Raw genomic sequence first — 12,096 nt, 5'->3', positions numbered from 1 at the left:
CGTTATTTTATATTTGCTTAACTATTAAAATTAGTTTCTTCGATTTCAAAAATATCAGAGGACAATGGCAACAACAGATAATATTTGGCTGGCTGCTGGTAAAACTAATCGTAATTTCTCCGTGAATTGCAAGTATCCATCAATTCTTATAAGAGTATAGGGGATGGTAAGCTGGATCGAGTTAAGGAGCTTCTTGATTCCGGAATAGATGTAAATGCTGAAGATGACTTTGGGTATACGCCACTGTAAAGTATTGGAATTAATCCGACTACTACAATATCTTCGTTAATTTTAATCCATGCTATTTTGTTATTGGTTTTAGACAAGCAGCAGTTTCCTACAATCACTATGAACTCGTTAAGTTCCTCATAGAGCGTGGAGCAGATGTAAATCAACGCGATCACTGCGGAGACACACCTCTCTATGTTGCAGAGGAGAAAGAGATGGCAGAAATGCTTTTGGAATTTGGAGCGGATCCTACAGTTAAGAATTCAGAAGGAAAAACGGTAGGATATGATCGCGATATACAAGGTTGCGACCTTTCTAACTCAGTTTATTATTTAGGCTGCAGTGGTTGCATTTGAAGAAGGCTGGGAAGAAGCTGCTGCATATTTAAGGTCCAAGACAGGCGAGGAGGTCCCACCACAGATCACAGAAGCTTATTCACATTTGAATGAAGAAGTCAATCATGATGAAAACGCAACTGGCGAAGAAAATGATATACCCAATGGAAGTGCATTCTTTAACCGTGTGGAGGAAATCATGACTGCTAGCGTGGGCGAGGAAGAAAAGGATGAACGACTACGTGAGCTGGTGACAAGTGTGGTAATTGACAAGTTAGAGAGGGGTGCTGATAAGCAGAAATAGGTTTTAGAATTATAAAACAAAATAGCTTATATTTTGAAGATATTAAACGCATATATTATTATGATCATACATAAATGATAATCGATATTTACAGCCTACAATTTGGATCATGATAAACCAGTCCCGACCCGTTCCTGCAATGGATGAAGAAAAATGCATAAACTTTTCTTTGGATGTGAAATAGAATGGGTGAACGAATGAATGTTGTCGAGTTAAACATGATAATAGAAATCTAGCGTGAACACTCGACCAAGACATTAGCCAGCCTACCTTTCGGTAAGGTTTTCCCGCTCATACCATGACGAGAATTGAGCACTCGAACCCCTTGACCTAGCCGAGTCGGCTCCAGTATACACAGTACTGGGACCAGTTTGGGTCGCGGAAGGCAGATATGCTGCACGGGCAAAGGAGGGATATTTTCTTTCCCCCCTTTATGTTTTCTCTTTTTACATTTAGTGCGGGTTATAAAAGCACGATGATTCACGCGTTCCTGTATCGTTGCCTTTCTCCTCTTCTCTTGGTTCACTTCTAGAAAGGACTCTGTCGAAAATTGGTCTACAAGAACTGCGGTGGCCCTGGTGTTCATTATGTTCATTAATTGTTGAAGAGGAGCCGATAATGTAAACTGCAGTGCGCTAAAACTTCAGGCTGGAGAAAAGATTGCGTAGCACTTTAAACAAAATATTTAAAGATGTAGATCAGAGCCTGGCATATTTTCTCGAGAGGGGAGAGAAGCAACCGATATTCCAAGGAAAAAAACGCAGAGAAGCGAACCAGAAGAGGAAGGCTATTGTTTTGGCTTAAGAAGTTTAGGCGTGTTGAGGTGAGAGAGAAAAGCCATAAGTGCTAAAGAAAGAATGCGAATATCTGTGGTTGTGTGCACATAATAAACCTTGTGAAAGTTGATAATAAACCAAGCTAAACAATTTCATTTGCTGGGATAAACTTTTGAGGTATATTGCGCCTTCTCAAATAAGCACCAGGATACTGAATGGGTGTGGAACAGGTTGAGAATAGGTATTCGTCACAAGCAATTAGATACAAATGCATAAGGAATTATTCCATCTCTTGGAATTAATGCAACAGCCACAGTCTGGTATGCTCCGGTGGTGAGGGTTCGTGTCTGGAGGGTGACTAACGATGATGGCACAAAAACATTCAGAATATCAAACACGGAGCCTCTCACAGAACTTTGTCGTAAAACGAATCGTTCTGCTCGGAGCCAATTCTGCATTAAAGTTCTGATTAGAAATAGTCAAAAAAGTTGATTTTTAAATAAACAAAAATTTTGAACTGAATATCTTAGCGCTACTGCCTATGCTATTGTTATACTTATAAGTTTATAGCCTGTGTGCATAAATTCCAAATCATTACGTTTAGTATATAAAAATATAAAAAAAAATTGGAAAAAACAATTGGTGACAGTGGGATTCGAACCCACGCCTGCTTACGCAGATTAGAACTTGAGTCTAACGTCTTAGACCGCTCGACCATATCACCTCTACAAAAAATGTTTCACAGAATAATGTTAGTATTTGCAAATGTGGCGCAGTCGAAATATTAATAATATCTAAATTTAATGGGGGGAGGGTTAGTGTAGTGGACTATCCCTGGGATGCCGATGTGAACGGCGTGGGTTCGAATCCCACTTCCCCCACCAGCACTTACTCTTAGTTTGTGACTGCTATCCACTTGATCAGAAGCTGAGTCTTGATTATTGAAAAAAAGACCGCCCTTACGATAAGTACAAAAGATTACATCGGTTTCACGTACATGCTATTCACGACAACTGCGATACACGCATATCGATTGAAAGTCTATCGATCAAGGACCTATATCTCGTTAAGTCCATTGACATTAACTTCATGTAATATATGGAAATTAAATAAAAGTTTCCATTGATTGATCAAAAAAAAAATATCTAAATTTAATAGTGCTGGACATACTCTAGGAATCGAGTATTAAGCTACTTCGTTAATAGTTTGATATTGGTAGACATCAGTAAAACAAGCAATACATGTAAGCAATGGTAGAGAGTGTATAATCCTTTCATTTAACTTGTATAGGAGACTTTTCAATAAAAGATCCTTTAATCTCAAAAGAAAAATATCTAAATTAAATAAATACAATTCAGCCTAGTAGTTTTCATAGTCATCTCAAATATATTTTTTCATATAACATTGTTATCTAACACTTAAATCGTATTGAGTTAATCATGTAGAACCTTCTTGGGTTATTTTAGTATAGAAGTATACCCCGTTATACCATCCTCGCAACATTCTTCCTAATAAAAATTCCAATTGAAACTTGTTCGTTTCAGCATCTATGGATCGTACCCGCATTGATCGTACATTCCCCCTTTTTCATGCAATGGTCTGCACATACAAACAATCTGCATTTCCCTATACACTTTTTTCATTTTATTTCTTCTTCTTTGAGCCATTATCTGCGCAACAGTACCTGCACCCCTACCAGTCGAAATTTCCCCTCAATGGTTTTTTAGCACTGGCCAAGTTTTGCCTGTGATGGGTATTGGCCCCGTTCATTTAAAATACTAGCGTGCCAAAGTATTATTTGAATGACAACTAATGTGGTCAATGCATACTAGGGCCTTCAATAGAATTGAGATTGTACGGAGTTACCACGTAACGATAACACAATGCGAAATCTAGCCTTCGTTATTTTTTTTTTTCGAATTATTCGAGCATACCAAGGCAACTAACTTGCAATCTCCAGAATACATGTACGTTTGGATATCTCAGTTATCAGGGCGTCCCAGCGGCATATAGCCAAGGGAAAGTAGCCTTTTCATTATCGCCCAGCATTGTAAATATTTAACTGAGTGATCTATCTGGTGAGAGTTTATGAGAGGCATGATCCAAACGCAGTGAAAATTATAAAGTGAAATAAAAGGGAAATATATTATTAAAGAGTTCAGGTAGAAATTTTCAAGTTTAATAAAATAAATGATTATATAGTAATAAATGGCATTGTAAATAGAAATATATATTTCCATTCTCAATATTTTTACAGAGTATCGCACCTATTTGATAGAGGCGTCATGCAGCCGAGGGCTGATGGTGTTGCTGTTGCTGAAGATGTTGGAGATGCGGGTGATCTTTGAACAGCTGCTCATGTGCGCTCCAAATCTCACGCTTCATCCGCTCGATCTCTCTATGAAGCCGCATATATTTCGCTGACATCTGTCGTATGCCAAGAGACTGAACTAAGTCTGTCATCTTGTGTAAAGTTCGAGAGTATTCTGCGCTACCAGCAGGCGCTTGCTGTAGCCTTTTAGAAAGCTCGTCCAATTGCGGTCGCTCGCGCTGAATGCGATCATTAAGAGCAGAGTACTCGGCGTATTTAACAGCGAATAATTCGTGCAGTGAGCGCAGTTCCGCAACAGTTGTTACTCGGGGAAGGGGAGTGGTGGAAGCGCTGTTGCTTGCGGAAGAGGATGTGGACACCGCGTCAAGATTGTCCACAATTTTGAGCTCATTTGCAACCTGGCCACCATTACGCTTGGGGATTTTATAGGGGCGCGTGGTGTCTGACTTTGCGCCGGTGTCGACTTTTCGTTTGCGGTCAGCGGCTGCCGTTTCAGGTGAGGAGAGTGAGCTTGCACTTGTGCTGCGGGTATGGCCGTTTCGATTTGACTGGCTAAGAGCTTTTGTTCCCGTGTCTGACAGTTCTCCCACAAGTGGGGATAAGTGTTGCCTGCTGTAAGACATGGAATCAGCTACGGAGCGCGGGATCTCTCGCTTGGAGATGCTGTGGGACGATGACGATGGTGATATATACGCTTTCTTTTCTAGTGAGTTTGGTTTGATATCGTTTGATTTGGGCTTGTTGACTCGTCGAGTTGGCGGAGTGGAATCAGTGGAATCTATTGCTGCTGCTCCTCCTCCCGCCGGCTGGCGTTTGCGAGAATGATCTCGAACACCGGTCAGGGAGTCCGCTCCCTTGAGCTTTTTACCACTCCCACTCAATTCTTCGGAAGAGTTTGCACCGGACGCCTTCCTTGATTGTGAAGCTGCTACTGTTTTGCCTGCCGTAGACGTCGCCGCGTCCGTTTCCATCTCGGATAATTCCTTTTTATTCGTCTTTTTTGTTTTAGTTTTTGATGCGCTAGCTTTGGTCCCTTTAGCGGTCCGCCCTGAAGTTTTTCGCTTAGAGGCCGCACTTTCTGGCGTGGATTCATTACTTTTGACGGCAGGTGTCGAGGTGCCAGATGTACTAGTAGGATAGGATGCCGGTGGGACCATACGAGGCGAAGGAACAGGTGGTTCAAGCAGTGCCCACTCTGGTGCATCAGGAGGAAGTTTTAGACTCTCGAACGCTTTGCGCCCATTTCGGATGGCTTGTTCGCGATCATGAGTGGTATATACTCGCCAATAGTAATCAACTTCTTTATAAGACTGGGGCTTAAGTGTCCACTTGTTATAGCCAACGTTGATCGCCACCTAGTTGCACATAGAAAAGAAGGATGTAAATAAAAAAAGAGCTGCAGCATGACAGATTAAACTCATACTGAGTTGAGGATCGCCAATAAATCATCTTTTCGTGAGTAGGTTTTACTCATGATCATATCGAAATCGCTTGCCGACTTGGAGAGCGCTAGGAACTGCAGTACACGCTTACGCAAGGACTGCAGCTGGCTTGGACTGGAGAGGGGTGCAGTAACCGTCACCGTTGGTGGAATAATAGAAGTTGGCCGTGCTTTCCGCGAAGCCTGCGCTTTGGATCGTTTCTTTTCTGCCATAACTAGTAGAGGAATTGGAAATGAATTAAGCATTTCTCACAGATGTAAGATAGAAGGAGAAGGTAGAGCGGGAGATCTCACTTTCTGCCGGGTCGAGCAACACTGACTGTCGAGCATGCTTTTCTTGTTCCGCAGCCTGGGTCAGACTCTTGAACCGATCCTTAAGGCCAGCACTGAGCTCCCTCCGCACCGTGGCTTTATGTGTGATCCGCGCTGTCAAGTCTAGTCGTTGGTCCCCTTGCAATGTAGCGCTTTTGTACAAATCTGTCGGCTGTGTGATGGCATCCACGCTTGCAATGTGGAAGGTTTGAGACCCAACCGTGAGAACCTTTATAAAAATATAAACCAGGATTAGCAATCTCAATTAAAGCTCCCTTGTAAGTGATAGTAACCCCATTCTTCCCAAGTTGGACCTTGATAGATATGTTATTTTTGTGTCCATCGAGAATTGCATCCAAGGCTTCTTTGGTTAGTCGAAATGCTACTGCTGGTGCATGTTTCTTCTGGTCGCCATAGCCACCCAGTACCATGCGCGAATTGGGAGGAAGAGCAGCCATCGAGAATGGAGATAATTAGTAAAAAAGGGCAGAGTGAGGTGCAAATGTAAACTAGTGCAGAAGATTCGGGGGTAGCTGAAGAGGAGAGAGGGAAAAATAGTATGAGGCAATTTAAAGAGCAGGGGAGGGCGGTGAGTTGGCTCTTCTATGTGCAGCTGACGCAGTCATTAAAGGGCAATGGCCCTAAAAGGCTTGAAGGAGCTATGAAGGAAACTAAATATAATGCTAGAAAAATAGGGGAAATAATACCATGCGAAAACAAAATGCGAGAAGGTATTCAAATTTCAATGCAATTAGCCTAGGTGAGCAGACTTGAAGAGATAGAGCAAGGCAAGATAGAATAGTTCCACACAGGAATGAAATAAGAGAAATTTCTTGAACAAGCCACAAACGCAGAGAATTCTTTTATTACTTAACGTGTCAGCATTGAAGACAAGAAACTAAACTGTAACTAAAAAGTATGTAATAAATAATATAGAAAAAAATAACGCGGGTAAAAAAGGTGTGAAAGCATGAGAACAGAGCAGCTATTAAGAGTTCTATGGCAAGTATAAAAAATTATGAACTTGAAAATAAATTAAATAGCATAATATGTGAATAAAAAAAAAGCGGAGGGAGGTAAACTTTGCTATTTTGATCTTATAGGGGGGGGGGGGGGGAAATAGGGGAAACAAAATAAAAAAACAATTAAAAGAAACAGAAAATAAAAGACAGCGCTTAGAGAGGATTCATTTTCAGCTGGAAAACTCGGTCAGTAGCTCCAGGTTGATCGCAGCACGCAAAAAGCATGAGTTCGCCTGAGAAAAAGTTGGTCGAGGAGTAGAGACAGCGCATGCCTTTGCCTGGGATAATTTGCACGAGTTCACCCTATAACCTTATGGGTTAGAATCTCTGGTTTTTCCCGAAATGATATAAACAAATGACGCTTGCTTACCGTTTGCACCGAGCGTATCTCAATAAAGTTTTCGTCAAAACCAATAACGTAATGGTCATAGAGATCTACGAAAGTTTGCCATTTTTTATGGTACGAAAGTAAAATCGTAATGTGAGGGTTATACTCACAGATGTCATCGGGTAGTCCCACCCATTCAAATCGAACCGAATTCTGGGCAAAACGGCCGTGGTCATCCACGAAGAAACAAAAGGCTAATCATATTCAAGAGTATTAATATACCGTCGAGCATATCCGGGTAAAAATACACCCACCATTATAGCACAGCAAGTACATCCCCCCGTATCGGAACATCCCTAGGGGCTTAAGCGAGCTATCTGAGTTAGCCACGAAGCTGAATTGTTGATCTTTCACATCCGGTAGCTGACGGTTATGGCCCAGGTGGTCGAGGTTGACAAGAGAGAACTCACGCTTACATGCGATTGCAATTCGGCTACGTAAGAACTGGATGCGACTCGCTTCTCCATTGATTTGGAAATTCTAATACAAAATCCAATAAGCTCTCTGATGTCTCCTTCAGTCCCCGCGGTAACATACCCTCGTTGCACGGAACCAGTTCACTTTATCGGTGAGTGGCTGATTGCAATTCCCAATGTACTCAAGCACCAAGAAGTTGCTTTCGCTGCTCTTCCGCCGCACTGAAATAATTATCAGATCATCAACCCAATACCCAACCTGGAAGAAGTTCACGTTTTTATCGAGCTTTTGTGGCTCACGCGGTACAGGAATCCCTGAACGTCTGTAGGGATCAGCAAACAGAGCATCGAGGGAGAAAGCATAGAGAAATTTGTCTTGGTTGGAGTGAAGAAAAAATCTCATTAGTATGCTGAAATGCCAACTGCTTCAAGATAGAAATACCAGCGAGGACGATGAATGCCCTTTCTTTTTCGAGTATTTCCATCTGTGTAATATTCTGAATGCTCAACACTTGTTGGAAGCGAACCTCCCCACCGCTAATGAAGCTTTCCCAAACACCTCCACTTGTGCCAACGACGACCGATTGTGTGCCGTCGCCTCGTGCTATATTAAAGAGAAGTGTATTTAAATCAAGCCGAATATACATGAAACGAGGGTGCTTACTGAATGCTGCCGAGCATGTAATTCGCCCACTGATCGCGCTTGTCTGTAACGGGTTGGCAATAAAAGGCTCTTGTCCAGCTCTGCGCTCACGGTGCTTTTGCAATGCAAGCGACAGTTTCTCCAACCACACTCGCCGCTCAATGGTTGAATTCGCATAAAATGTGTACGTTGCACCATGTCGGCCCAAGTGGACAATATTGAACGAGTACGGACCATGCTTGTCGGTGAGGGGCCCACTATCTGCTCCACCTCCTGATGGAACGTTGGTCGTTGACCCATGAGAGAAAATCGAGAAAGCGGACGTTTCACGTTTGGGCGAGATTCCCTCGGAATGGGAAAAGGCAAGCAGTTCAATCGGGATTGGCCGACGAGAGACGCGATATTCTACTTGATTCCGCGTCTTGCGCATTTTTGTCATCAGCAGGCAATGGTCGAACAAGAAGCAAGTCAATTCAAGCATCTCGAGACCCATTGCAGAACGCTTCTTGAGTCGCCCTTCATGGATCAATTCTCTTCCTTGCTGACCAAGGCACAAGTCTACTACGTCATTTTCGGACTTGAATTTTAGACCATCCTGGATTTGCCTGAATTTAACGCGATCCCTCGTCTCTTTCGTCTTCTCATCCATTGCGACGCAGATACCACGCACCGTATCTATGCAGCTTCGGATCATGGTATAATCCCAGTGATCTTCCGGCGTGCGCTTGAGAATGGCGTCTAGGAGTAAGGGATAGCGTTGCATTCTTGTGATAGGCGACATCAAAAAGTGCCGGAAATAATGTCGCTGAGTTTCTGGTTGTTTCTCGCACGACTAAACAATTGTTTTGAAAATCAATGAGTCGGTTTAAACTAGGATTGGGTAAGCATTGACAAAGCTACCTGAATCAGGGCTGCAAACTCTGGGTTGCTCGCTTTTTCTTGGTTTATTTTACCCTCTGCCAGCGGGACATTCGGTCCGTAAATAAGATATACCGCTTGGAGCCTGCCTAAGTGGTCCGTGAGAATGTCGCCAATATAATCGACAATCATTTTCTCCTGTCGTTTGCGGAGAGCTTGGGAGAAAGCGCGGTGAAGCTTATGTAGTTCCTTATGATTGCTTAATACTTCACGGACAAATTTATCGCGTCGTTCGATGTCAATCGCAGTAGAGTTCCAGATATTCTTCGCGAAAATCTAATAGGAAATTAGTTGAGAGCGGAGCTTTATGAAATTATGAACGACGATTACTAACCTCATCCAAAATTTCAAGATCACGCACGTAGTTCTCTTCGGTGTAGGTGAGTTCATATATGGCCTCTTGTCTTTTAATTTCGTCTTTAGATAAAGTCTCTCGTGTTTCTCTCGGCACTGACTCCGACCATGAGGATTGGTACTATAATATAGATAGAAGTAGCAAAAAAAAGGTTACCTATATAAAATAATCACTGGAATCGTGCCCAACTAGATATATTACCGAAATTTCTGAGGAAGAGGAGTTAGAGGATACGCTGGTTTTGCGGCCAAGATCTGAGCCTTCACTCAATGCCTCGCTCTGAGAAATTGAGGTAATAAAGTTAATCGATCGAAGATACTAGAATACACGCTCGACGGAATTACCTCTAGTTTATACCTAGTTGGACATGAAATAGCGTAGCATGGGCCCGACAGTCCAGCACGACACGACCAGCTATAGCAAGGAGAGGACCACACACAAACTGTCTGCGGTATATGTGGAAGCTCCTCCTCTAAAATAGAGGCATTCTTATATATACCATGGCTATAGCCAAAATTATCGCTGTTTTCTTCGTCAAAAGTGTAAATTTCACTAATCGAATTGATGACCTCCTTGCGTTTAGTAGAGTACTCGGGTACAGCCCGAAACACCTTTGCCTTGATGAGAGATTTGAGGGAATTGAGTATAAATTCTTCCGGGAACCCCGTTGGGTGCAGCTTACGCATCACATCCTAAGACATAGAAAATTACATATGTTGCAGCTGCGAAATGATCAATGAATTATTAATCAATATTACCACCGCTTCAGATCCGGTAAAGCTAAGCGGGTATTCTAGCGTGCAGTAGAGGTCACGCATTAAACAGTGTGCGACGATTTCTTTGTAAAACCAATAACCAAGGGTGGAGAGTAGTGCAGGATCACACTGAGGTGCAGTTTGTTTGGGTAGCGGAAGATTGAGATGCGGGACAAAATCTTCTGGAAGCTGGTTTTCGGTAGATACTTCCGCCTGTTTTTTTGCGGTATAGTTTGGTTGCCACCCGGGTGAACCATCGGATTCCGACCGCCATTCGCGGGAATCATCCTCTCTGCCCCCTCCACTTGGCTGCCAACCTGGAGAACCCGAAAGCCAGTCTTCATCCCCATTATTTGTAGTATGTCGAGGGCCAACGGTGACCGTCTCAGAAGCGGGAGGAGGGGTTGCGATGGATTCTGTAAGTACAGGATTTTCGGAAGGTAGGGGAAGGGGTAGAGTTTTGGAAGGGTGAAAACCAGGTGATTCAAGCCAATCATCATCGCTATCGTCTCTATTAGTTCTTGTAGTTATTGGTGTAATGGTGCTACCAATCCTGGTGCCGACAAATCCGGTTTTGCTACTGCTAGAGGTATTATTTAGTGTGGTTGAAGTTATCTTACTTCCATTTTCATCGGATTGTAGCGGATTTGGCGGTTTTGGCGGTTGTTGTTGCTGTTGTGATTGCTGCTGCTGCTGCTGCTGTTGTTGCTGTTGTAGCTGCTGTTGTTGATGTTGTTGGGAACCACCACTAGGTTCGCTCTCTGATGTAATTCGCCCATCATAGTAGCTTTCGTCAGGAGGATAATTTGGGCCGTAGTAAGCGTATGGGTATAAACTCGGAGCAAACTGTTCTGGGGGGTATATGTATCCTCCAGAAGCGTCAGTCATATAGGGATAGCCTACTGCAATCATCTGCGGATAAGGATTGTATGTTTCAGGGGGATACGCTCCAGGATTGGACTCAGGATTCCCGGCAGGAGTATAGGGCTGAAAAGTATATTGTCCCTCCGGTGTAGGCATGAGAATTGTGCCATCACCAGGCAAAGGATATGAGTGATAGGGAGAGAATTCGGGCAGGTTACCATACTGCTCTAACGAAATTGGGGGACCGTAAAAAACGCGTTCCTGTCCTCTAGTGTATTCATACTGCGGGTATTGGGTGGAATTGACACCTGGCTCGTAGCTTGGATCCACCACGGAAGCTGTCGAGTTTTGGCGGGGTTGAAGCAGCTACAATTATATCAGTATGAGAAAATCGAGCAACTCCTTGTAATTGACTAAAGAGAAACCTACAACACTCTCGACCTGCGTGAGGTACTGCGTATTGGCTGTTGGAATGCTGCGATCTGGAGGGTGTTCCGCATTGTGGCTGGATGCGCTTATGGGATGAGGAGAGTGAGTAAAGTTGCCATCAGTAAGATTGGCTGAGTCAGGACCGCCGGAAGCGATCGCAATGAGTTCGTTCATTAGTGCATTTGAATCTTCGGATACTGCTGTCTGAAGAGGGGGGAGCTGACCGGGCCGATGATTCACCCGGCTTCGGGTGGAGAGCGAAGTAACCGGCCGATGTCTAAATTAGAGAGTGGAATCAAGTGTTAGGAGACACGCAATAAGATGGGGAAGGGACCTCTGTAACCTTTTCAGTGACATTGCAGCATGTAATTGAGGGCTGTGCTCATGTAACAATGTGCCCCTGAGAAGAAAGTGAAAAAAAAAGAATAAAAAGCGAGGGAAATGAGCCGAAGTGTCGATTAATCGTTTTCCTCCCCCTTGATGTCGCCGTTACTACTTGACGATTCCTTGTAATGTGCCCTTTCTTATTCTTGAACTTTTGCGATTGATTCAGCAAGCTTGCAATTTGCTGCACGCGA

General features: G+C 43.4%; 3 protein-coding genes and 2 non-coding genes across 5 annotated transcripts; 2 read left to right on the top strand and 3 right to left on the bottom strand.

Moving 5' to 3' along the window:
- Positions 1-64: 64 nt before the first annotated feature.
- VTP21DRAFT_4216 (uncharacterized protein) lies at positions 65-867 on the top strand (the record flags this gene model as incomplete). Its single annotated transcript, XM_069394603.1, has 4 exons — positions 65-98; positions 161-245; positions 323-506; positions 565-867. The coding sequence occupies 4 exons, from the start codon at positions 65-67 to the stop codon at positions 865-867; spliced, it is 606 nt and encodes a 201-aa protein (XP_069255824.1).
- A 1,416-nt stretch (positions 868-2,283) lies between these two features.
- VTP21DRAFT_t7 lies at positions 2,284-2,367 on the bottom strand. Its single transcript has one exon. It is a non-coding gene; the product is annotated as a tRNA-Leu (tRNA).
- An 81-nt stretch (positions 2,368-2,448) lies between these two features.
- Positions 2,449-2,524, top strand: VTP21DRAFT_t16. The gene has a single exon. It is a non-coding gene; the product is annotated as a tRNA-OTHER (tRNA).
- Positions 2,525-3,926: 1,402 nt separating this feature from the next.
- On the bottom strand, positions 3,927-6,186 carry VTP21DRAFT_4215 (uncharacterized protein; the record flags this gene model as incomplete). Its single annotated transcript, XM_069394602.1, has 4 exons — positions 3,927-5,330; positions 5,399-5,631; positions 5,711-5,957; positions 6,022-6,186. The coding sequence occupies 4 exons, from the start codon at positions 6,184-6,186 to the stop codon at positions 3,927-3,929; spliced, it is 2,049 nt and encodes a 682-aa protein (XP_069255823.1).
- Positions 6,187-6,903: 717 nt separating this feature from the next.
- Positions 6,904-11,875, bottom strand: VTP21DRAFT_4214 (uncharacterized protein; the record flags this gene model as incomplete). Its single annotated transcript, XM_069394601.1, has 14 exons — positions 6,904-7,053; positions 7,121-7,185; positions 7,249-7,332; positions 7,393-7,618; positions 7,676-7,929; positions 7,997-8,158; positions 8,219-9,029; positions 9,098-9,391; positions 9,450-9,590; positions 9,672-9,749; positions 9,815-10,162; positions 10,229-11,455; positions 11,519-11,795; positions 11,862-11,875. The coding sequence occupies 14 exons, from the start codon at positions 11,873-11,875 to the stop codon at positions 6,904-6,906; spliced, it is 4,131 nt and encodes a 1,376-aa protein (XP_069255822.1).
- Positions 11,876-12,096: the final 221 nt, after the last annotated feature.

This window comes from Calcarisporiella thermophila (genome assembly GCF_041956535.1).
Source record: "Calcarisporiella thermophila strain CBS 279.70 unplaced genomic scaffold VTP21scaffold_2, whole genome shotgun sequence".
Taxonomy (NCBI): Eukaryota; Fungi; Calcarisporiellomycota; class Calcarisporiellomycetes; order Calcarisporiellales; family Calcarisporiellaceae; genus Calcarisporiella; species Calcarisporiella thermophila.
Note: the sequence above shows the minus strand (reverse complement) of the source record. Positions and strands in the feature narration are given on the sequence as shown.